General features: G+C 47.2%; 2 protein-coding genes across 4 annotated transcripts; both read right to left on the bottom strand.

Annotated features, from left to right (window-relative positions):
• Window positions 1-5,555: 5,555 nt before the first annotated feature.
• Window positions 5,556-13,832, bottom strand: PPP1R11 (protein phosphatase 1 regulatory inhibitor subunit 11). Its single transcript, XM_035107012.3, has 3 exons — window positions 13,537-13,832; window positions 10,135-10,243; window positions 5,556-8,408 (listed from the first exon to the last, which is right to left on the bottom strand). Exons 1-3 carry the CDS (start codon window positions 13,600-13,602, stop codon window positions 8,188-8,190), a joined length of 396 nt encoding a protein of 131 aa, XP_034962903.1. The 5' UTR covers window positions 13,603-13,832; the 3' UTR covers window positions 5,556-8,187.
• Window positions 13,833-18,492: 4,660 nt separating this feature from the next.
• POLR1H (RNA polymerase I subunit H) lies at window positions 18,493-23,336 on the bottom strand. 3 transcript variants are annotated; one of them, XM_088662688.1, is made up of 6 exons: window positions 23,151-23,308; window positions 22,660-22,848; window positions 22,400-22,550; window positions 21,069-21,169; window positions 20,430-20,539; window positions 18,493-18,722 (listed from the first exon to the last, which is right to left on the bottom strand). In XM_088662688.1, exons 2-6 carry the CDS (start codon window positions 22,714-22,716, stop codon window positions 18,698-18,700), a joined length of 444 nt encoding a protein of 147 aa, XP_088518814.1. In that variant the 5' UTR covers window positions 22,717-22,848; window positions 23,151-23,308; the 3' UTR covers window positions 18,493-18,697. The 3 variants fall into 3 exon arrangements, with proteins under 3 accessions (XP_088518814.1, XP_034954471.2, XP_088518815.1); XM_035098580.3 differs by lacking the exon at window positions 22,660-22,848 and having other exon boundaries at window positions 23,151-23,336; XM_088662689.1 differs by lacking the exon at window positions 23,151-23,308 and having other exon boundaries at window positions 22,400-22,551; window positions 22,718-22,837.
• Between the last annotated feature and the right edge of the window lie 2,449 nt (window positions 23,337-25,785).

Here is a 25,785-nt window from a genome sequence, read left to right as displayed (position 1 = left end):
TCAGTGGTTGTTTTTCTTTTCTTTGATGAGGAGTTGGCTTGGAAGGTTTGAGTGAACAGCCAATGGAAATTTCCCCAAAGGCCTAGCATAACATCACATAAGCAATTTCCTTCTCCTTTCCCCCAGTAATGTGGAGAACTAATCACACAGCACAATTCAAGGTTAATTTAGAAGGTTTGAAACCCAGAGTCCTGATTTGTTGTTTTGTGGTGGGTGGCACTGTGGGTTAAACCACAGAGCCTAGAACTTGCCGATCAGGGTTAGGGTTAGAGCCTAGAACTTGCCGATCGGCGGTTCGAATCCCCGCAACAGGGTGAGTTCCCGTTGCTTGGTCCCAGCTCCTGCCAACCTAGCAGTTCGAAAGCACGCCAGTGCAAGTAGATAAATAGGTAACGCTCCAGTGGGAAGGTAAACGGCATTTCCGTGTGCTGCTCTGGTTTGCCAGAAGCGGCTTAGTCATGCTGGCCACATGACCCGGAAGCTGTACGCCGGCTCCCTTGGCCAATAGAGCGAGATGAGCGCCGCAACCCCAGAGTCAGTCACGGCTGGACCTAATGGTCAGGGGTCCCTTTACCTTTAAGGGATGGTTCTGGGGTGGGAGTCTGAGACCTTTGGCCCTCCAGATGTTGCTGAACTACAACTCCCATTAGCCCCCAGCAAGCATGATGCCCTCCAAATGTAGTTGGCCAATATCTCCCACCATCCCTGTCCACCAGCAACAGAGGCCATCTTCTGAAGCAGGGATGAGGACGCTGCGGGCCTGCAGATGTTGCTGGACCACAACTCCCATCATTCGGAATCCTGACCACTGTCAATGTTGGCTGGGGCATATAAGAGTTGGAGTCCGACACTGGGAGCATCATTGGTTCCCATTCCTGATCAGTAGGCCGCTTCATACCTTCTAGCTGCAGGTGGAAGGGGGACCTCTCTAGTTAGAGAAGCAGCATGTCAAAAACAAGGTCCCACCAACCTAACACGCTTATTTTTCTACGAACCAGTTGCCTCTTCCCTTCCACAAACACACACACACACACACACACACACACTGCATCCTAAAGTGGTAACATTCTAGGAAAAGCTTAAGCGTTTTGTGGAATGTATAAACTTGCCCGGAGGTTAGCTAAGGCAGAGCCTCCCTCCTCATCCCTGTTGGATGCGGGAAAGCACGTGACATCTCTCAGCTCCCGTACTAAAAATACATTTCCCGTCCAAATAATACATCGCTCCAAGCCACTTCAGGCCAGCTCTTGCCGAGCTAATTAAACATCCTTCTCTTGTCAGAACTGTTGAAAACCCAGCCTTGAATTTGCCCCAGAGCCTGGGGGGCCCGTTCACAAACCCCACCTGGATTCTTCCTACATTAGCGCAACCTCTTGCCTTGGCATGTCCACAGCGGTGGGGGGGGGGGGACAACCACCTTTACAGGTGGTGTCGGAGATACAGCCAGGTTTGGAGTCAAGCAAGGTTATACCTGTTTGTTTGCAGAGTGCATAAGAATAATTTCTGCACATTGAGGAATGATTTCTAAAAACTAGGGGTTCCCTCTCCCTCATCCCACCCCAAAGCCTCCTACACCTTTTAACGATGGCACTGCAGGCATAACTTTGACAGGTAAAACTGCAACACACACCCTGCATTAGCAGGGCAGGTAAAGCTACCTCAGCCTTTCGGCCACACACTTTAGGAGTGAGTCGGTTTCAGGCTTGTTGAATCTACAGTGGTACCTCGGGTTAAGAACTTAATTCGTTCCGGAGGTCTGTTCTTAACCTGAAACTGTTCTTAACCTGAGGTACCACTTTAGCTAATGGGGCCTCCCGCTGCCGCCGCACGATTTCTGTTCTCACTCTGAAGCAAAGTTCTTAAACTGAGGTACTATTTCTGGGTTAGCGGAGTCTGTAACCTGAAGCGTCTGTAACCCGAGGTACCACTGTACTTTGTTTTTCAAATCAGGACTAGGGCTGGGGGATATATCGATACATCGTCCAAAACTGGTTTGAAGTGTAAATCGTGATACTGGTTTCATAATTTTTGACCTCGCAATATATTAGGAATCATGATGTGTGTTAGGGCTGAGAGATGTCTGGCTTTCAACATTGTGATATGTCACCAGCTAAATATCATGATATACCAATATATCCTGATGTCTGCAATATATCCTGTTATCTGAAGAAGTGTGCATGCACACGAAAGCTCATACCTATGACAAACTTAGTTGGCCTCTAAGGTGCTACTGGAAGGATTTTTTTAAGCAGACCAACACGGCTACCTACCTGTAACTAGAAATAGGAAAGCACCACATTGAGCTGCATGAAATGGAAGTCCATTGGTATCTGAAGAAGTGTGCATGCACACGAAAGCTCATACCAATGACAAACTTACTTGGTCTCTAAGGTGCTACTGGAAAGAATTTATTTTGTTTCTGCAATAAGGATGTAACTACATAGAGGACAGGGGCAGAAGAAATTGTGAGAGAAGTGACGACCGGCTTGATGGTTCTTCACACACCACAAATTTTTACATAGCACCCACACACATTGTGATTTACTAATAGTAATAATAATAATAATAATAATAATAATAATAATAATAATAATAATAAATTTATTTATACCCCACCCATCTGGCTCCAATACAGGGCTGCCTTCAAATGTCTTCTAAAAGTTGTGTGATTCTTTATCTCCTTGACGTCTGAAGTGAGGGCGTTCCACATATATATAGCATTGTTGAATATTATGAAACTGTTACCACAGTGTGGACTTCAAATCTATTTTTGACCATGATACCTTGCCCAGCCCTTGTGCCTGCACTATGCAAAAATCGCCATGCAGGAAAATCTCTGAAACCAGCCAATGCCTTTCATAGTTACATCCTTATTTCAGACATCATGATATAGCAGTATATCACGATGTTTAGCTGGTAATATATCACGATGTTTAGCTGGTAATATATCACGATGTTTAGCTGGTAATATATCACGATGTTTAGCTGGTAATATATGTTGAAAACCAGATGTTGCCCAGGCCGAATTCAGGACCCTAAGATTTAAAGCAGTCAAGATGGAAGGAGCATACTGTTAGAATTAGAGAATACACCTGACTGTGAGCATCTAATCCTGAGCCTAGGAATTTATTCTCAGTGCCAGAATTGAACTGTGCTCACAGTCTTTCCCCATAAAGACCACTCCCTGTCGACTTTCTTCATTTGAGCAGCCCAATTCAGGTGGAGAGGGGGAAGAGTAGTTTTGTTCTCACTGTTGCTAAACAATTGGAAACCAGAAACTCTTGCAGATCTGTAGAAAATCACCAGAGATTACTGATGGATCCCAATCTACTTTCCGCCCATCCATGATGTTGTTAACCGGGCCTGTAACGAACTGGGGATAGGGGAGAAAATGCAACTCATCCACAAGGGGAGATTGTACACAGCATGAATGGAAAAGGGACAGGAAGGGGGAAAATATTGTTACCCTAGCTTTTTTGCAGCACACAATCCTATAGAAATGGATGGGACAGAAGGCTTGTTTCTCTTTTTACTGCCTCACCCATGAAACTTCCCTTTCCTGGTTTGTACAGCTGTTGGGGAATATATGACGTGGAAGCAGGGCATTCCTTAGAAACAACCCTAATTTTAAACCATGTTTCTAGCCCTTATGATATACTTGAAATTGTGTGTGCAAATCAGAAGCCAGTCATATGTTAAGACCAAGGGTCAGCAAACTTTTTTCGCAGGGGGCCGGGTCAACTGTCAACTGTCCCTCAGACCTTGTGGGGGGGCCGGACTATATTTTGGAAAAAAAATATGAACAAATTCCTATGCCCCACAAATAACCCAGAAATACATTTTAAATAAAAGGGCACATTCTACTCATGTAAAAACATGCTGATTCCCGGACCGCCCGTGGGCCAGATTTAGAAGGCGATTGGGCTGCATCCGGTCCCCGGGCCTTAGTTTGGGGACCTCTGCTTAAGACATATGACTAGCCAAGTATTTATGCAAAATGGTAACTGCAGAATAAATTATTCAAAATATGTGAACCAGCCATATTAGAACTTAGTGTAGATTTTAGGGTCCCCCAGCCTAAGTGCAGGATATGCAGAGATCTGTTCATAAACCACCTACCCGCAGACCAGGGAATAAAAGGATGTCCTTCAAGACCTCCCCCCCCCCCAAAGCCTTCTGCAATTGTTCTGGTGTAAAGATTTCAAATCGCTTTATTATGGTGAGCAAGAACAAGTCCATATCGCATCTTTACCAGCCCTTTTAATCTCAAGCCTAGGTCTTTCCTCATGCAAAATCTGAGCTCTTTTACGGGGCAGGCGGGGATGCTGGTGTCCCCTTCTATATCAAATGCAACAAGAAAGACTAGGTCTTGTAAATATCCCATAAGGTGCTCTTGTATCTCCTTAGGAAAAGTGTGTTTTAGACCCATGAGACAAGTTGGCTACTACCCAGCCATGGTTGGAGGCATGTAGCTGGAAACTGCAGGAGAATGCCCTTTTGCTCAGATCTTGCTTGTGGGCGTCTCCATGCCACTTTGGGAAAAGGAGACTGGACTTGTTAGCATCGCCTAATAAAACAGAAGCAGGTACAGTACTTTAAACACCATTACCTGCCCTCTAGTGGTCAGTTCATTTAACAGCACTGCCTTATTTGTTGAAGTTTTATTCCTTGAGCGCATTTCCTCTGTGGAACTCGAGAGCACACATATAGTTCCCAGCCTGCCGTGCCTGCACTGTGAACCATACAAGTGGTACAGATTAAATAAATTTGGTTTTCCGTGCACAAAACACCACCACCAGAACTGTTACAGCATATGCCTTTGAACCATAACTCAGGCTGCCTGTTCCACTACGAACTTATATAACGTAGCTTGCAAAAGGCACCTGTCAGATACACAAGATCCAGCTTTAATTTTTTTATAAAATTAAAATCACACTCCTAGTCCTCAGTCTTGCAAAAATAAGCTTTAGAAGTGAACACATTAGCTGCTGAGGCTGGAGAGGGTGGGTAAGAGGAATTACAAGTGGCTAGGCTAAAGGATGGAATATTGGGATGCGGGTGACGCTGTGGGTTAAACCACAGAGCCTAGGGCTTGCCGATCAGGTCGGCGGTTCAAATCCCTGCGATGGGGTGAGCTCCTGTTGTTTGGTACCTGCTCCTGCCAACCTAGCAGTTCAAAAGCACGTCAAAGTGCAAGTAGATAAATAGGTACCGTTCCGGCGGGAAGGTAAATGGAGTTTCCGTGTGCTGCTCTGGTTCGCCAGAAGCGGCTTTGTCATGCTGGCCACATGACCTGGAAGCTGTACGCTGGCTCCCTTGGCCAATAGAGCGAGCTGAGCGCCGCAACCCCAGAGTCGGTCACCACTGGACCTAATGGTCAGGGGTCCCTTTACCTTTAGACTGAATGAATTATTCAGTTTCCTCTCTTGTCACCCTCTCCGCCTGCCAATTGTCCATATAGCCCATTTCCTGTTACCGCACTAGAAAACCACCCCCAGCATGCTGGAGGCAGCAAGGTCCCGACTCATCCCTCAGCGCATCTGCTAAACGGCAACTGTGTTTAAACGAACCAGAATTTAATTGGTGTATCAAATAATCACAACACTTGCGTAATGTATGCCATTTGTAATGAGCTTGACAAAAATCGGCATTTGGGGTTGCAATACATTTGAGATGGGTGCGTATCTTATAAGCTGGTTGAGCAGCACAGGACTTAGGGCTACCGGAGTGACCAAGGAAGCAAAGATGCCTGTACAAACCCGCAGGCATTTGTATTTTAAACTCCGGGGGCATCTTCTTAAGCTGCTGCATCTAATTTTCTTCCTAGGGCAAGGCAGGAGAGAAAGCAATTCCGCTAAGGAGCATTTCGCCCCCCCCTCTTTTTTGCCGGTAAATGGGGATGCTTATTATTTGTAGAGCAACTGCATGTGGCTACAAGCTCAGCGGTCCCACTTGCTCAGCCTCCCGTCTTGTGGCCAATAGGCACTTGCTCAGCCTCCCGTCTTGTGACCGGCTGAACATGTCACCACACTTCCTTCGTCCAAACAGGACAGGCCAATAATAACACCAGAATAATGACTCGCCTATGAAGTTCCTCACCCTGCCCATGTACAGAAATCTGTGGCTTACCCTAGCGTAGTTGCTCCAAAACTGTGTTCCAACTTACTGGGGGAATGTAGGGCCCCAAGTGATGAAATCCTCAAGCCCCACACCCCCAACATTCCCTTGATTTGGGCCAAATTGTGCCTGCCAAGGAGGGCTAGCACAAAAGAGGGTGGTTAGGCCCACTTTACCCATCAGGCAATCTGAACACCGTGCTACGGGAATGAAAGCGTGTTGCACAAAAGAAATTCATCAAGAGGCTTCCCTGAACCCAAAGCACTTGCTGAGAGAGGAGGTGGTGGCAAACCATTGCATCTCCAATCTCCTGCTCTGCAATGTGTTCTTGCTCAAGGGTGTGACTGATGCAGAAATGGATGGGGTAAGCTTTGAGAGCAACCGTGCACCACTTGCGTTCACTCCCTGGCAGAGAATCTTTTCAGATCAGAGTGTGACGTGTGCCTCCCAAGTTTTCATTCAAACAGGCCTATGCCTCAGCCATCAGAAGCTGGAGAAATGCTGCTGAAAATGAGTTCTCCAAGCCAGGCAGAGGCCCCCTAACTAGCTCAAAACCTTGTGGGAAACGCTTTGCCATGTGGTTCTCTGGGGTAGCGCGACTTTTAATTAGAAGCAAGCCGACATTGGCACACAAGGGCCAGAGAGGGTTCGAGGCTGTACAAAACAGAGAACTGAAAAATTCAGCCCAGAACTTTTTTCATGAAACCGTGGGCAGTGAGAGCGACAGAGTGATCTGTGAGTCATGCAAGGGAAGGTGCCCCTGCCTCACATCGCAATGCCAGGATCCCTTTGCGGTCATGTGAGTTTTCAGGAGGTGGGGGGAGCTCGTTTAGTATGATCCTGCAGCCATAGGATGGAAAGTGAACAGAAGGCTGGTATTCTTCATGCAAGGTCATGAAGTCCACCTTCTGCTGACGCTCCACTTCACCGTGAAAGCTGATCAGGATCTGTTTTATTCGATCGTGGACCTTCTCCAAACGAGGACCAACCTTGCTCCCTGGGCAGATGCCAGAGTGTACCATAGCACATCATTCTCAGCCGCCTTCCATGTCCACAACACCTCTCCCCCAACTCCAGCACCAGTTTCTGAACCCATCACCTCATGAGTAAAGTGCACCCACCCTGATTTCCTTCCTTTTCTCCCCAGCCCCACTTAAAAGAAAATATATCACAGCCTTCTATAACATAATGAAAAAGAAACATTGTTGGGTTTGGTTTTTTGTTTTTTTTAAAAAAAGGAATCGTGGAAGGGAAGGGTGCCCTCTTAGAAGGACACAACTGAAGACAACTAATCACAGTTGTTGTAGCAGTGCAGAGGAGGAACCGATGGCTCGTGGAAAAGTTTAGGACGGTGGGTAAAGCCCACAATTGCACCCTCAGGGCAGCTGTGTGTCAAAAGCAGTGGCCCTGCAGCAGTGGGGAGGCCAAGAGTGGAGTATGGGGGGGGGAGAAGTGGGAGGGGGACCAACAGGGATCAAAGAGGGCAGGGTGAGAGCGAAAGAGAATGAAGATCATCGAGCGTTAGAACTGGGCTGGTTAGGGAAGGAGATTGCTGGGGAAGGACAAGGGGAGGCAGAAAACGGAGGTGTGACGGAAGGGTACTCAAAGCCGGGAACGGGGAGCAAGAAGGCATGCATGTCCGATAGGAGCTCGGGCACAGCCCCATCGCTGCCCTTTTCTGAAGCAGCACCCGTTTCCCACCTTGTTTCTCACTGATGCAAATATTTAATGAAGAAGCGTGGGAGCAAAAATTCAGCCAAGAAACCCAGCAGGCTCTCTCTCTCTCTCAATACATTCCACGTTGGGTGGAGTGAGGGTGGGTGTCACCAGACGGACTCACCAGCCACAGATAGACAGACAGACAACAGTAGCAGCTCTGGCACAAGGCAGGTGGGGAGCTGGATGCGCGTGCCCTCCCCTCCCCTCCCTCCCCCTCCCCTTGCCCTGGGACCGAGGCAGCACCAGCGCCAGCACAAGACGGATGGGTAGCTGAATGTGCAGGCCCTCCCCTCCCTCCCCCTTGCCCCTGAGTTGGGGCAGTGTCAGTCCCTGTTCGGGGCAGGGAGGGTTTCAATGCTGCATCGCCCCGGCGTGGTTATGGTCAGGTGGCTCTGACTTCTGGGGGCAGCTCTTCGAGGGGCTGGGGTCTCCCGCTTTGCCCCGCCCCTTCCCGTGCTGGCCTTTCTTGTGGCCCCGGATGCAGTGAGCGTTGCCGCAACCTTCGTCGTCCTCGTCTTCGCTCTCTGTGGAGCTCTCGCCAAACGCCCGCGGCTTCTCGTAGATGCAGCAGCCTGTGTCGGGAAAGCAGGCAGGTGAGGGACGGAGAGCGTTCAGAAGCAAGATAGTGAGAGACGTCAAGGTATGGAAGATGGGAGAGGGAGGGATGATTTAAAATTAGGGGTCATCATCCAGTGTGTGGAGGATCATGATGTGGAAAGCAGGAAGGGATGGAAGAGAGGGGATGGAAAATTGGGATGGAGGAGAATCATTAAGCAGGAGGGAAAACAGGGATAAGGAGAATATGCAGGAGGAGAGGAAAAAGAAGAGGTGTGTCATGATGGAAGAGAGGAAACAGCAATTACAGGGCAGCCGAGCATTAGGGAGAAGAGCATAAAGGGAAGGGCACAAGGAGTGAAGGAAAAGAGGGGCAGAGGAAGAAGTGAGAGAGAATCAGACAACAGCCTGCCAATGATCAATATCCTTTTGGAGCAGGCCCAGCTACGTGCCCCTCTCATCTACCAGTAATTCACACACGTGGACATCTTTCAGACAGCCTCAGAAGATTTATCTCCTGTGCAATGTCGGCCGCAGGTGCTGAACCTGCATTGTCAGAGTGAGCAATTCAACTCTCTCTCTCAGGTGTGGCCAGGGAGTCAGTGGAAGGGCACAGAAGCAGTTACATCTATGCATATACATGTAACATCTTTTGTCAGTGTATGGAGTATTTTGCTTTTTAAAGCTTTTGCTTCCCTTTCCCAGTGGGAAAATCTTTATACAGCTTGATTAAAATTAGGGAGAGCTGTCAGTGGATGTGGGGTGGGGAGAGAGCTAGAGTAAAGGGAGGGAGGGAAGTTGCCTCAGATCTTGCCCAGAACCACCAGCTGGTCATCCCTGTGCAAAACTGCTCCCAAACAACAGCAGACAAATAAAAGCCCCAAAGCATTTCTACTACCATCATTGCTATAGAGTCAATATAGTGAATGAAGCTGAGAGTGATGGACTGGGACCGAGGAAATCTGGGTTCAGATCAGAACTTGGCCATGAATCTTTGTCTCAGGCCAATTACCGTCTCTCAGCCTAAACTACCTCACAAATTTGTTTGTAAAGATAAAATAATTAAATAGGTGTGGCCAGGTTTTAGAAGGAGGGGGGGAGAAGAGAGGAAACATATACACTGTCCTAGATGCTTTGGGAAAGTCTGGAATAAAAATGGAACAATAAAATAATAAAATGGTGGCTAAGCTAGCCAAATACATCCCTAAAGCTATGACTCCTCAACAGGTGGTCTACAAACGACATCTCGCTTGATAAGCCTATTGCATTCCCGGCTGCTCCAGGTTACTACGTTTACATGCCACACTGTGCTGCTGTGCACACCAAAGGACATAAGAAATGATAGCAGCTGGGGGAGAAGTGCTGGTGAATGCCGGGAACAAAAGACAGCATGACAGGAACTTGGCTAGCAGACTCCGTGATCTCACCACAGAACCAGGGAGATGGGTTCATTGGGGGGGGGGGGGGCGCTCTGGGGATACAATGAGAATACCTCTACTGTAGTTACGAACTTAATTCATTCTGGAGGTACGTTCATAACCTGAAACTGTTCTTAACTAGAGGCGTGCTTTTGCTAATGGGGGCCTCTTGCTGCCATTGCGCCACTGGCACATGATTTCCGTTCTCATCCTGGGGCAAAGTTCTCAACTCGAGGTAACCTGAAGCATTTGTAACTCAAGGTACCACTGTATAGTGAGGAGTCGGTCTCTCAGAGTAGCCGAGATAGGTGAAAGCGTGGCTCACATTTGGAAGATCTGCGTCCCAAGTGCTCATTGTCCACCGTGTCACTTGACCATTCCACTTTCTTGGCCGGTTTCCGTTTCCTCAGTTTGATGGTGAGACTGCGATTCTCCTGTGAACGTAAAGGTGAGAAACAGGGAGAAGATTGTCTCATGCGTAACAGAAAATGGTATGCCAATTCCCCCGTTCAATAAGTACTTGATTGTCAAAACCTCGAGTCCTAGAGGAACGCTTTCTGCATCAGCATGTCTGCCTAGGAACTCTTTGCCTCTGCCAATAGTAAATCCATGTACAATTGCAGAGGATTCTGAAGTCTTAGCGGCTCCTCCTCCTCCTCCTCTCATCAAGCCAATACTGTATGACAATATCGTCATGTCACAGGCCTTCCCACAGAAAGAAGAAAAAGACCTGCAGAGGCGTGCCTCACTTCCTGTGCAGACTGTTTTAAATTTTAAATATCCCCTGGGGCAGAAATGGGAGCTGCCCAAAGAAATCAATTGAGAAATGCAAGATTTAACTGCAGCTATAAGTAATACGATCTCAGGTTCTAGGGGTCAGATTTGCATTTTCTTTGCGCCACCATAAAAAGCACGCGCCAGCCAGCAATCTAACATGCAACAGTACTGTACTGTGAAGCAATACAGTGCTTTTTAGTATATTTATACGTAACCATTTTCAGAGGCACAGCCATGCCAGTCCGTTGTAGCAAAAGCAATAGCCTTGCAGCACCCTGAAGACCAGTAATAAGATTTGTCATGAAGGTGCCATACAACTCTTTGTTATTTATATGCAAGTGCATATCAAGTCTCAATGCACTGTGCAGTGCCTCCACCACCCCAAAAAACACAATGTGGTGCATGTTAGAATAGCTGATTCAGCCCTTTTTCTAACCACAATGCTTCAATCCATAGCAGCCCATTACAGCTTCTGGATGTCTTCTCCAACTAAGTTCACAATCTATTAATAACCAGTGAAAGGCAAGGACAACTATGGACACTTTGCTGTAAAGGATATGCCAGTCAGAGCTGCAGAATCCATTTATAATCCCCAACTACTTTCAAAATCAGCAGTGATTCTGAATTTTGAAAATGTTAGGAATGCTCCCTATCAATCCACTGTACTGTGTCTTTGCGGCCATCTTTTGGAGGGGCAGCAAGAAGTTAAGAAACACACAAACGTCCAATCACAGGCAAGCTAAAATCCTGGATTTCTTCATTGATTCCTATGGGCGGCTCTCACTTCTGCTCCGGTGAGAAGGAAAAAGAACTTGCACCGAACTGGTTCTGCATTTTTGTTTCATTTTTACAAGTCTATGAGATTTCCCGATAGAGGTAGGTGGAGTAGGCTGAAGCAGACATTGTAGTGGCCGCATTCACATTGTTGTGGGGCATGATGGCACTCTAGTACAGAGTGGATGGAGCATGTCGGGGGGGGGGGGAGAGCTACTACTTCTTGAACTAAGCAGATGGCAGAAGAAGGAGGTCACCAACTAAGCAATTATGGGCATGCAATAAATATCCCAGCAACACCTGGGAATATTTTAGAAACAATGGGAAGGAAGACCACAATGCCACACAGGAGCTACACATAGTGGGACATGCAATTGCTTATCAACCTGCTTGTTTTACGCTGAAATTTAAAAAGTGTTATACAGTATTTAATCCCTCTGAACCTTCCTTCCTTTCCATTTCCACTCCCACTCCTTAGGTTGCCAGTTTCCTTTCTACTGCTGGTTTGTTTTCCAAAATCTGTGAAAAGTGACTCTGATACCCAGCAGATTCAGTGGGCTTTGCATTGCGGCCTACTTAGCTTTTCTAAACTGTTCCATAGAATTAAAGCTGGAGCAAACCTTGCAAGCAGTCCAGCCCAACCCCTTGCTTAATACAGAATACTGTATACAGAGCTGTTTAGTCTCTGAGATAGACAGCACTCATCACGACACAGATAATTGGCTCCACTGCTGAACTGCCCTCCTACTGTTTCTAATGTTTAACAAAAATCTGTAACTTAAAACCATGAGATCTAGCTCTGCCGCCTGGGGAATCAGAGAACAAGCCTTTAACATCTTCTATGTGACAGCCCTAAAGGTACTTGGAATAATGCTACCATGCTTTCCCGACTCTTTCAATACTGCTAACTATCCATGCTGCTGCCCTCTGAACCAAGCTGTCAGTGCTTACAACCAAGTAGCTATGAAAGCACTTTTGACTCTTTCTTACTGTAGCTGGAACACAGGAAGCTGCCTTATCACGAGTCAGACCATTGGTCCATCCAGTTCAGTACCATCAGCACTGACTGGCAGCAGCTCTTTGGGGCTTCAGACAGGGTAATTTTTCCAGTCCTATCTGGACATGCCAGGGATTGAATCTGGGACCTTCTGCACGCAAAGCAGATGCTCTACCACTTACCTACAGCCTGCCCCCACTTATCCACTTAAGCGCCTTCCGCTTATCCATTTGCTGTTGCCTTTGCAGCCTAAATCACTGTGCTTATTAATTGCACTGAGTATATTTGGATACTGCTGCCATTGCAAATGCACAGTAGATGGGTCAAGCAAGGCTGATGGAAATGAGAAAACTGATAATGGTGACGGACCAGGAGACCTGAGCAGTTTAGCAATCTATTCTTTTCTATGTGGCCCATCATGAAAAACAACCGTGCAATACTGAGTTAAGTTGTGCCGGCTCTCTCCAGCTCACAAAACCTTGACTGTGACATCCAGCAACTGGTATTCAAATGCATTACAGCGGAATACACAGCCATCACGCCAGCTGGCAAAGGCTTCGTTTCAGCAAAAAGCAGGCTGGCTAACTCACACAAACCTGCAGCGGTAGCCTTCCTTTTTGCACAGGAGAGTAGGCATGGTGCAGTAGTTTACGAGTGTTAAAACTAGGAGATTGCGGCTCAAAACCCCACTCTGACCAAAGCTCACAGCGTGACCTTGGGCCTCCCAGCGTACTTGACTTGACAGGGCTGGTCGTGAGGATAAAATGGGTGCAGGGAGCTCCTTGAGGCAGGATGAAAAAGCGCAGGGTGCAGATCCCTATGTAGCCCTGTTGCATGGTCAGACCAGAGGTCCATTGTCCCGCTTCCCACAAGAGAAAAAGATGAAAGGGAGAGCGCAAAGCCTTTGGATGCCCCACCCTCGCACGCACAGAGGAGCATCCCACCTCTAGCAATGACGAACGCCCATAGATGCACCTGACTCCCTCGTGAATCTGCCTCACCCCCATTCCAGAGGCATTTGCAGTTGCTACGGCAACCGAGGGGGACCCGGACCAGGCACTGGGGGCGCTCCTCCTCCACCTCCATCACCGCGGTTGCCATGGTGCCGAACGCAGCCCCCTCCCGGCCCGCCAGCTGCCCCCTCCCGCGCCGGACGCCCCATCGGGTCCCCGTCCTTACCGGCTCCGTCACCTCCGTCTCGGTGACCGTCGAAGAGGCTCCCATGGCGGTCGTGGACTCCGCCATGGCTTGGCTGCCTGCGGCCCTGTCCGCCGTGGCGCCAGTTGCAAGGGGGACGGGGATTCGGAGGGGTCCGGAGCAAACCTCGCCCGGAGCTTTCGCAGCCTCGGGGGAACCTGCCGGCAGCTGTTCCGACGCGGCGCAGCTCCTCTCCCTCTTTCGTTCTTTTCCTTCCTCCTCCTCCTCCTGCAGGTGCAGCAGCCTCTCCCTCAGCCGACTTCCGGCCCCGCCACTTCCTACTTCCGCTCAGGAGTCCGTCGCGTTAACTGGTCCCCCGGCTGGGCCCCAGAGTCATTTCCGCCGTACGCGGCAGGAGGAGGAGGAGAAACGAAAACAACAGATGGCACCGGCGCGCGCGTAGTTAAAGGAACCTCGGGGCTCGCGTTGTTTCGAGAGAGGCCTGCCCTTTGCTCAGCAAAGTCTGCTTGCGCTGGTGTGGTCGCAGAAGTCGCTCGGCATTGGCTCCCCGCCTTTGCCAGGCATTATTTTTAATACTTTGTTGAGAGAGTCGCCCAGAGTGGCTGGTGAAACCCAGCCAAATGGGTGGGGTATAAATAAATAAAATATATTATTATTATTATTATTATTATTATTATTATTATTATTATTATTATTATTTGGCACGCTTTGGAGACATTTTTGCCATAGCTGCATTAGGGATCGCCGCCTTCCACATGCGCTGCATCAGGAAGATTTTGGGCATCGCATAGTCCCAGGCAAAGATGTGCTCTCCCAAACTCCCAGCATGATCTCACTCCTGTCTCGGCAACCAGCATCTACTCTGGCTCGCTCATGTCCACAGAATGGAAGATGGCACGATCCCCAGGGATCCCCAAGATGGCACAATCCCCAAGGATCCCCAAGATGGCTTTGGGCACCAGGCCTGTCGGCAGACCAACTCTGTGCTACAAATCTGTCTGCAGTTGTGGCATGAAGGCTAGCAACATCAACCCTGGCCTGTGGGAACCGATTGTGGAGGACCACAGCACCTGGAGACAGGCAGGCAGGTTGTGTACCTGTAGCAGTGACCAGAGGAGGAATGACCGCTGGGAGGAGCACAGAGAAGAAACACCGTGACGCATCTGCAGCAGCCTTCATTTGCCTCAGCTGCAACAAAACAGGCCTCTCCCTTACCAGTCTCTACACCCACAGCAGGCGCTGTAACTCTCCAGTGGTTTGACTTCACCCACAATGGTGCGCTCCTCCACGGCTCCCAACAGCCTGGTGCCTGAAGGATCACCTCCTTGGGGATCCTGCCATCTTGCATTCTCTGTACATGACCAAGCCCTAAGATTATCGTGGTTTAATCATCCATGGATTCAAAAATCTTTACTAGACCATAGAAGCTCATGCCACAACAAGTCTCCTTTGTTTCTGCATTGAAACGGTCATAGTGTTGACAACTCCTCTAGATATCATGACTATTTTTTTGTTTTATGGGATTTTAATTGGATTTGTTTAAATGCTTGCATTTAAAACTTTGCAGATGCTGCCTCAAGGACATTTTTTGTTGAAAAAGGTTCTACAATAAATTATTGTGGGGTTTTTTTAAATATATATATATGTGTTATGCAAATCATTTTCAGCCTTGGGGGTAGAGAGGAGCCTAGAAAAACTTTTTTTTTCCATTTGGAATGTAGCATTGGGAAGTTAGGGTACTTCATAACATCAGGAAGTGCCAGGGGCAAAGAAAGAAAGGTAGGGGCTGTGAAAGAGAGTGAGCACAGGAATCTAGGGCTGCAAGTCTAAGCACACTTCTAAGGGAATACGTCACATTATGCACAATGGAACTTACAGCTGTGTATTGGGAACATAAGAAGCTGCTCTGTATGGAATCAGACCATTGGTCCGTCTAGCTAAGTATTGTCTATGACAGGCAGGAGTCTTTCTCGGCCTAAATGAGACATGTTTGGGATGATTTACCTTTGAACCTTTTGCTCGCAAAACACCATCAAACCACAGCTCCTTCCAGAATTGTCTCCTTCTAGAATTGCACAGCAGGAATATAAGCTACCAAACTTGTGTGGGGTACTGAAACAACACAAGGGACATTTTCAGATTGTTTTGAAGGGTGAGTGGGAAGATTCATGGCAAGGTACAAAGGCCCATTTAAAAAATATATTTAAGATTAGATAGCAGCAACTCAGCTGCAAGTGTGTAGAATATTATCAGTCAAATCTATCTTTAGGTGACTAGATTCAGGTAGGTAGCAATGTTGGTCTGACACAGTCGAAATAAAATGAAATGTCCAGTAGCACCTTAGTAAGGTAAAGGGACCCCTGACCATTAGGTCCAGTCGTGACCGACTCTGGGGTTGCGCGCTCATCTCGCATTATTGGCTGAGGGAGCCGGCATATAGCTTCCAGGTCATGTGGCCAGCATGACAAAGCCGCTTCTGGCAAACCAGAGCAGCACATGGAAACGCCGTTTTCCTTACCGCTGTAGCGGTTCCTATTTATCTACTTGCATTTTGACATGCTTTCGAACTCCTAGGTTGGCAGGAGCTGGTTACCAAGCAACAGGAGCTCACCCCGTCACAGGGATTTGAACCGCCGACCTTCTGATCAGCAAGTCCTAGGCTCAGTGGTTTAACCACAGCGCCACCTGGGTCCCTAGTAGCACCTTAGAGACCAACTAAGTTTGTTCAGGGTATAAGCCAGGCATCCCCAAACTGCGGCCCTCCAGATGTTTTGGCCTACAACTGCCATGATCCCTAGCTAACAGGACCAGTGGTCGGGGAAGATGGGAATTGTAGTTCAAAAACATCTGGAGGGCCGAGTTTGGGGATGCCTGGTATAAGCTTTCGAAGAAGTGTGCATGCACATGATAGCTTTTACCCAGAACAAACTTAGTTGGTCTCTAAGGTGCTACTGGACATTTTTTAAAAAAAATTAGGTGACTGCTTTCAGTTTTGCCTCAAAGGTCAGGTGCCTTTTACTCATTTATTAGTTTATAATATATGTGTTACATTTATGGCTCAGCCTTAAGACTGGTATCATTTACTTTTCAGCAGTGAAGCTGGGCAACATCATTCTCATTTTAACAACAGTTGTGAGATAGTAAGCAACCCTAGGCAAATTGCTAACTTGGAATTCAAATAGATATCCCACCTCTCTCATCCCTCCTGTTAGTAACTCATAACAATTTAGATATTTCCAATAAACCTCTCAATAGAGATGTTAAGTGGCTGGCCTCAGATAACCCCTGCCCATTGCTCTCCAAGCCACACAAGAGCCAAAGAACCTTGTCATTATCAAAGTAGAAAACATCAAACTGCCATATTATGCAAACTATATATTACAAGGACTACTGCCTGTGTGTACATCATCATATCACCAATAAACGTCCATAAAAATGGCAACAGTAGTTTCTTTCCCAAATAGGTCTTATCCTAAATAGCAAACAAAGTAAATAAAGAGTTCACATGTGATATATCAGTGGTTCAGTGCTCATTTCTTCTCTTTCCAAATTAGATTTTATCTTGAACAATTGCAAACGCAGTAATAATTAGTCCACTTGTGATAGAGCAGTTCAGTGCTCGGACGTCATTCCAGTAATCCAATGTTTTGTCGCTAAAGAGCTTAGATATCAAGCTTTGTAGTAAATAATATACAAGAGAAGACAGTATGTAAACAACTTAAAGATGCATGTTTCCATCGGGAGGAGCATAGAAAGAGGACGATGTCCTTCAGTTTGTTAAACCTCCTGCTACAGTATTGTATCACGTCATTTGTTAAATGACTGCTATTGTATCATGTATGGGGCTAAATATATAGGTAAGGTAAAAGTAAAGGGACCCCTGACCATTAGGTCCAGTTGTGACCGACTCTGGGGTTGCAGTGCTCATCTCGCATTATTAGCCGAGGGAGCCGGCGTACAGCTTCCAGGTCATGTGGCCAGCATGACAAAGCCGCTTCTGGCAAACCCGAGCAGCACACGGAAACTCCATTTACCTTCCCACTGTAGCGGTACCTATTTATCTACTTGCACTTTGACGTGCTTTCGAACTGCTAGGTTGGCAGGAGCTGGGACTGAGCAACGGGAGCTCACTGTGTCGCGGGGATTCGAACCGCCAACCTTCTGATTGACAAGCCCTAGGCTCAGTGGTTTAACCCACAGCGCCACCCGCGTCCCCAAATATATAGGTAGTATTCAACTAATTTTTACTCAGAGTAGATTCAGTGGACAGTTGACAGTGCAACAGACTCTCTAGGGAGTTGGTGAGCTCTCCTTCCTTGGGAGATTTTAAAACAAAGGTTGGATGGCCATCTGTCATGTATGATCTAGTTGAGATTCCTGCATTGCAGTGGGCTGGACTAGATGACGCTCAGGTTCCCTTCCAACTCTACGATTCTCTTATTCTATGACTCATTGAAACTGATTAACAAGGCTAGACTAGATCCATTAATTTCAATAGCTCTACTTTTAGTAGAACTTCAGACTAATCGAGTATATCAAATTAGATCCAGATTATGTTGTCCCACTAAACTCAGTAGGAGCCATTTTGACCAGAGCCCACCTCTAGCTGTGTAGCCTGATACTTCCATCTTCAGAACCCTGCCTTGACTTCTGTTTCCTTGGTCGCAATGAAGTTGCTGAAAAGACGATAGATGTAGCCCTTTGTTTCTGTACTTTCAGTAACAATCTGCTGGTGGGAATCATGATAACCAAGAAGAAAACTTTCAATGAGGCAAAGCCGCTCTTCACCAATTTGATTTTGAGGAGGAGTAGTAGTAGTAGTAGTAATTATTATACCCCACCTATCTGGGCGGCTTCCAACAAAATATCAAGAGTACTCTGAAAAGGTAGTTAAAGTACAGCAGGCAGGAAATAATCCACATGAGGACCCACCCCCCTATAATAATATTGACCATCAAACAAACAAGATGATGCATATGCAAAGAAAACCATAAAGTTCTTTATTCTGTGTGGCGTTACAAGGGGAGCGACAGGCACTATGCACGAAATCCCCCATCTCAAGTAACAGAATGTTTCCATGGAACTCAAAAAGGACTCCACGGCCACAGTAACAAGGCAAAAATAACCCTTGGAAGTCAAGTTCCTCAGACACAGTGTCCCCCAAACATTTGGGTAAAGCCGATCAAGAATCTTCCTTTTCCTGGAACCTGGAAGTGAAAAACAAACACATATGTATTTGTAAGGCCATTCCCCAATGGAACATGCCAACGGAAGCAACTCACAGAGAATGGTGACTGGATGACAAAGAGAATGGTGTTTTGTAGCACTGCACTCCAAAACTCTTGAGCAACCTCTCCCAGTAGTGTCCATGTAGATACGGTGGTACCTTGGTTTAAGAAAACAATTGGTTCCGGAAGTCTGTACTTAACCTGAAGCGTACTTAACCTGAAGTGAACTTTCCCGTTGAAAGTAATGGAAAGTGGATTCATCCGCTCCAGACGGGTCCGCGGAGTACTTAAACTGAAAATACTCAAACCGAGGCGTACTTAAACCGAGGTATGACTGTACAGTAGAGGAAAGTCAGGGGTGAGATGGATTCTCACAGGCCCTCAAAAGGCAACCGCCATGGAGATATGCAGATCTTCCCTCAATACCATCTTACGAGACCTACTCTCCAAGAAACATGAGAACCATCATAAAGTGGTATCTCCAGCATTCATCCTAGGGAAGGACAGTGGCACGGCAATAAGAGTGACTGCTATGCATGCATAAGGTCTTCGGTTCAACCCCCAGCACCTCCATGTAGGGTTGAGAAAGACTCTGGGGAGCTGATGCCAGTCATTGCAGACCAGCTGGGGCTGAATAATAATATAATAATTTATTATTTATACCTCGCCCATCTGGCTGGGTTTCCCCAGCCACTCTGGGCAGCTTCCTACAGAAGTATTAAAATACAATAATCTATTAAACATTAAAAGCTTGCCTAAACAGGGCTGCCTTTAGATGTCCTCTAAAAGTCTGGTAGTTGTTTTTCTCTTTGACATCTGGTGGGAGGGTGTTCCACAGGGCGGGAGCCACTACCGAGAAGGCCCTCTGCCTGGTCCCCTGTAACTTGGCTTCTCGCAGCGAGGGAACCGCCAGAAGGCCCACGGCACTGGACCTCAGTGTCCGGGCAGAACGATCTGGCTGGGTTTCCCCAGCCACTCTGGGCGGCTTCCAACAAAAATTTAAAATATGTTAAAATGTCACACGTTAAAAACTTCCCTGAAGAGGGCTGCCTTCAGATGTCTTCTAAATGTCAGCTGATACCTGCTGAATCAGAAGGGCCATAGCTCAGAGAGATGGTCCAGGTTCAATCCCCGGCTTCTCCAGGTAGGGCTGCAAATATACTGTCTGAAACCCTGGATAGCTGCCACCAGTCAATGCAGACCATGCATGGGTAACCTTTGGTGCTCCATACGTTGCTGAACTACAACTCCCATCAGCCCTAGCAAGCATGGCCAATGGCCACAGATCTGGGGGTGGGGAGGTTCCTTACACCTGGTTTAGGCAACACTGAACTAAATGAACCAAAGGTCTGACACAGGAAAAGGCAACTTCCTCGCCTTTGTAGGCAGCTCAGAAGAGTTGAAACCTGCTGCAAAGCCCAGCAGAACCAACAGGGATGCATCTATCTAGGTCCCAATGGAGACTATTCACCAAGGCAACCCAAGTTCTTTGTCTCAAAACCAGGCTGGATGATGCAGTCTTAATAAAAGTTTGTAGCACATGTTCCTTGGCAAATCAGTTTGCTCATGGTGCTAATAATCCAACAGGGGACAAACAAACAAACACATTTTGCAAAGCATGGACAAAGCAAACAGGGTTTCCGAGAAAGGCAAGGCTCAAACAAGCTGTTAACAGCCTATCCTTACTTGCATCGAACGCAGGTGTAGAAGACCGTCTGCCCTTCATCCGCAGACCTCATCTGCCGCGTATGGTATGCCATGCCCTCGTTCCCGCACTGGGGACACTTCCTGTCAATCTGAGAGAAGAAACATAGGATAGATTCAGACCGTGAGGTGGGTTTCTCCATTTGGAATTTCATTCAGAGAACCCGATTGGGAAAAAGAATATGAAGACATCTAAAATTCCAAGCTCAGCACCCAAATTGCAAATCTGGGAATTACGACTGTGCCCCCAACATGTCAGCCAGATTTCATGGGCAGGATTCAAAGTATGTTGCTGTTGTTCAAGATCCACACTGAAAATCCAAAACTCACAGAGAAAATTCTGCACGCCCTCCACATTTCGTATTTTAAAAGTGTGCATCTAAGAGTTTAATGTTGGCAGGGTCAGATTTTAAATTCTGTACTCTTTTATATAGCCCACCGTAAACAAGTATACCTGCAGGCATGGAACAACAACAGTGTCCTGACAACAAGTTGCATGCCGCCCCACCAGTTCTGAGCTACTTTATTTGAGTTAAAGGAACAAGGATCTTGGGATGCCTTTGCTACAGACAACTGAATCATTCCAGTATAACACCTACTTTCATTTCCCCATCCACTTACCAATGGTCCCTTGACTGTGCTTCCTTCATCCTCCATCTTCAAAGAGGTGGAATCTGCACTGTTGAATGTGACGGATGTATGCACAATTCGCATCTCAAAAACTGTGTAGAGAAGAAACGTATGAGGAATAACAGAGAACAGAACTCAAAAATGCAAGCTTAAAAGTCCCTCCTAATACTCTTTACAACAGCCTTCCATTTAATATCTCACCTAGCAGCCACAGGTGTCAATGAAATCCAAACAGGCATGTGTAGGGACTTCCATACAGGCAACTGAGAAAGGTAGCAGCTGAGGGACAGATGACTCCATCCCTCCTGTGTTAGCCTGCTGCATTCTTACGCTGGCTGCATAAGGAGTGGGTTCATCTTCTCAATGCCTGGCATCAAGACAACAGGCCGATGAAGGAAGGGTGCAGCAATTCATACGCACTTGGCCACTCTTCCATCAGTTCATTTGGTTTTCATGCTAGACTGCTAGTAGTGGACAGGAGAAGGCAATCCTTCATCCACAGCCAGCACAGAAATGCAGCCTACCAGCCTCTTTGTTGTTGTTGTTTAGTCGTGTCCGACTCTTTGTGACCCCATGGACCAGAGCACGTCAGGCATTCCTGTCTTCCACTGCCTCCCACAGTTTGGTCAAACTCATGTTTGTAGCTTCGAGAACACTGTCCAACCATCTCGTCCTCTGTCGTCCCCTTCTCCTCGTGCCGTCCATCTTTCCCAACATCACGGTCTTTTCCAGGGAGTCTTCTCTTCTCATGAGGTGGCCAAAGTATTGGAGCCTCAGCTTCACGATCTGTCCTTCCAGGGCTGATTTCCTTCAGAATGGATAGGTTTGATCTTCTTGCAGTCCATGGGACTCTCAAGAGTCTCCTCCAGCACCATAATTCAAAAGCATCAATAGCAGGTTTATTTACAAGGCCATTCTGCACTTTCACCAATCTGAGAGCACAGAAAGCATCTCCATTCTTTTTGGGTCCAGGCAAAATCTGTTGCAGGCACCTCAAAATACCAATTTTGTGGAAGAAAAACTGGTGACCCCTCCCCCAAAACTTTTCAAGAGGGGCGCATAATTGTTTTTCCTCTTTTAAGGAGAGATTCCTAAAAGTGTTATAGGTACCGGTATTTACATAGCGGCTCCACATCTGAAGTTGGGTGAGTGTAGAGATGCAGCCCACAATTATACTTATGCCCACTTCTTGGATGACCACACCAGCCTTCAGGAATTTCTAAGGTAAACAGACTCAGTCGGAAGTTGAAACTCAACCACACTGCTTGCCTGCCTGCCTGGGGCCTCCTCAGAATGTGTCAGGAAGAGACCAAAGCCCTTACCTTGCACATCAATGGAGTAAGAGCAACAGGGGCATGTCACCTTGTCCTGGATCCCTGGCAAAGGCAGGACAGTACCACACTCGGGGCAGAAATCGAGTTCTGATTCAAAGCAGGAGCCGCCTTGTATCATAATGACCGAAGTAAGTGGAAACTGTGAGGGGAGAAAAACACACACAAGGTCATGAAAACATCAGCTAGTCCAAGTGAAAACACATGTCGATGCTTTAGGAAAGGAAGGCTTTGGGAGCCGTTTGTGGTACCTCGTATCCCTTGGGTAACTGCCCAGCTAAATATAGTCCCATCCATCCACAACTCATCCATTTATCTGGACAATCGCGCACTGTATCACATACATCGTGCAAACTGAAAGTGGATTCCTCCAAGCAGCCATTGTAGCAAACTTACAAGGAGTTACAGCTAGGATAAACCCATCCCGGGTAGTCTTGCGGCTAAATAAATAAGAGGAACAAAATAAAAAAAATTCCTTCAGTAGCACCTTAAAGACCAACTAAGTTTTTATTTTGGTATGCGCTTTCGTGTGCATGTACACTTCATCAGATACACTGAAACAGAAGCCACCAGACCCTTATGTATATTCAGAGGGTGGGGGGTGGGGGTGATGGGAATGGGTGATGGGCTGATAGGAGTGGTAAACCTGGAGAAAGTCCGCAAACCCCAAAATGACCAGTTTCCTTTCTGACTTCTTTTATATCACCATATATGTAAATAAATATGTCGGGTCAGAACTTACTCCCCGCTAAAGCCGCTGAGGCTACAGCAGCAGACCTACAGGAACAGAACCGGAGCTCTGCAAATTAAAGCAGGCAGCCCGATCCCCCCAGGCTCCCTCCCGCGTCCTCTTACTGGTTCCACCGGCAGCTGATTCCGCACGTGTTTGCATGGAACACTAACTTCATTTCCTGGAGAGACAAGCTCGGAGCCTAGAGCGCCCGTGCGTCAGAGAGGTGAAAAAGATTCTGTGGGGAAGCTGCTAGAGCGTCTCCATCCATGGAGGTTTTCGAATTTCACAGCTGGAATCGCGCGCATTAGGATTAAAGGCCCTTCGACAAGTGCGCTTTGGTTCCCCGTAAATGCACATAGGATCAGACGAGATGGGATTTTCCGAACTGGGGTTTGTTTACTTAGATTTCAATGCCGCCCTTCATCCGAGGATCACTGGGCGGTGTACAATAAAAAAACACAAATATGCGTGACAAAACAAAACAAAAAAACAACGCTTATTTATTTGTTGCTTTGTTTCGTATAGCTTTCAACACACCCGCCAAAAATGCCTCCCAGAGCAGCTGTCAGATCAATAAAAAATGGGGGGAAACCAAGATAGTCCCTGCGAAACTCAGACTTGAAAAACATGACAGAAAAAGAAAATGGATCGGGTTGGAAAAGAAAATATGCAATGACCGTGTCCCAGATTTTAGTCGCCGACTGGCTTACTCTCAGTTAGCTGTATTCACCACCATTGCAAAGATGGTGTGAATTGAAAAGTGATTGTGGTGAATATAAAAGCTCCTCACTGGATTGGTGGCAAGGAGTGGAACTCTGCTTCAATATATGACCATTTTCTTTTTGAACATTTTTGAAAATTTTATTTTTAAAATTAAATTTCTAGACTGCTAATTAGTGTATGTCTCTAAACAGTTTGTGAAAAATAACACGTTTTTTTTAAAAAAAATACGTTCATAAATTCTGAGCAAACCCAAAATTAAACAAAACAGGTAGACAAAAATGGAAGCCATGCATTTTCCGCCTTAAATGTGAACTGAAAAATAATCCAGGGATAGAGACACTGGTCTTCTAAATGTAGAACTCCAACTCTCCCATCAGCCCCAGTTAGCATAGCCAGTCATCAGGGATGATTAGATTTGTTAGTCCAGCAACAACTGGAGGTCCACAGGCTCCCCACCCTAATGTTGAATGATCTCTGAACCAAAGCATCCTTTAAGGCAGGGGTGTCAAACTCAAATTCATCGGGGGCCGCATCAGCAGTTTGGTCACCCTCAAAGGGCCGGTTGTATCTGTAGGACTATGTGTCCACTCTTTATTATCATAAATTATTGTCACTGCATTCAATTATTACTGTTTTTTGTAATAATGTAAGTAATAACTAGCTCTGAAAGCAGAAACATAGTCAGAATAATGGCAAGTAGATATTCAAATGTACAATTATTGTACAATTTATTGAAAAATGATTTTTGGTAACTGCACTGGGTGGTGAAGGCTCGCTAGGGTTTCATGCAGGACCTTTGCAGAGCTACTAGTACCTGGAGATGCTGGGGTCCTTCTGCATGCAGGACAGATGTTCTGCCAGTGAGCCACCACCCTTCACCAAAGGGACTGCCTGAGGTTGACTCACTGGAGCTGCTCTCCTGGTTCCAGGGTTTAAGGGCCAGAAGTATAAAGCAGCATCCTATGTTTCTGAGGAGAGGGGGAGGGAGGGAGGGGAGAGAGGGAGGAAAAAAAGAGGGAGTGGGAGTGAGAGAGGAAGGAAGGAAGGAAAGAGGGGAGAGAAAGAAGAGTAGGAAATAAGGAAGGGAATAAAGAAGGAAAGAAAAAGAAAGAGGGAGAGAAGACGGAAAGGGAGAATAAAGGAAGGAAGTAGAGGGAAAGAAAGAATAAGAATGAGGGAGAGGAAGAAAGATGGGAAGGACGGAAGGAAGAAAGGAAGGAAGAAAGAAAGAAAGAAAGAAAAGAGGGAGCAGGAGGGAGAGAGGAAGGAAAGAGGTGAGAGAAAGAAGAGTAGGAAAGAAGGAAAGGAAAAGAAAGAGGGAGAGAAGACAGAGATAAGGAAGGAAGAAGAGGGAAAGAAAGAATAAGAACGAGAGAGAGGAAGAAAGAAAGGGAAGGGGGGGTCGCCGCCTTGATTCAGCGCCAGAAAAGAGCGCGAAGGGACCCAGGGGCAAAAAGCATTTCCCGTGCAGCGTGAGGCAGTGGGTGTCCGTTTTAGGAGATGTGCGTAAAGCCTCAGAGTTGCACGTTCGTGAGGCTGAGCCGCTGCTGAGCTCACGTTCATGAGGCTGAGCCACGGCAGGAGGAGGAGGAGGTGAGGCAAGAGGAGGAGGAGGAGGCGGCTTCCCGGGTCGGTGCCCTGCAGCACCGTGCGGAGAGTCCCGAGCCTCTGGGACGCAGCAGTGCTCTGTAGCACTTTGAATCCTCCTCCTCCTCCACGTGGCGCTGCTGGGTGCTTTGTCTGTGCTTCAGCAGCAGCAGCCGTTTCCAGGTGCCGAGCCGTGGCAGGAGGAGGAGGATTCAAAGTGCTACAGAGCACTGCTGCGTCGCAGAGGCTCGGGACTCTGCGTGCGGCGCTGCCGGGCGCTGACCCGGCAAGCTGCCTCCTCCTTCTCCTGCTGTGGCTCGGGGCGCTCCATGCA

The sequence above is a fragment of the Zootoca vivipara genome, chromosome 2 (genome assembly GCF_965207765.1).
Source record: "Zootoca vivipara chromosome 2, rZooViv2.hap1.1, whole genome shotgun sequence".
Classification (NCBI taxonomy): Eukaryota; Metazoa; Chordata; class Lepidosauria; order Squamata; family Lacertidae; genus Zootoca; species Zootoca vivipara.
The sequence above is the reverse complement of the archived record's forward strand: the minus strand, read 5'-3'. Positions and strand labels throughout refer to the sequence as shown.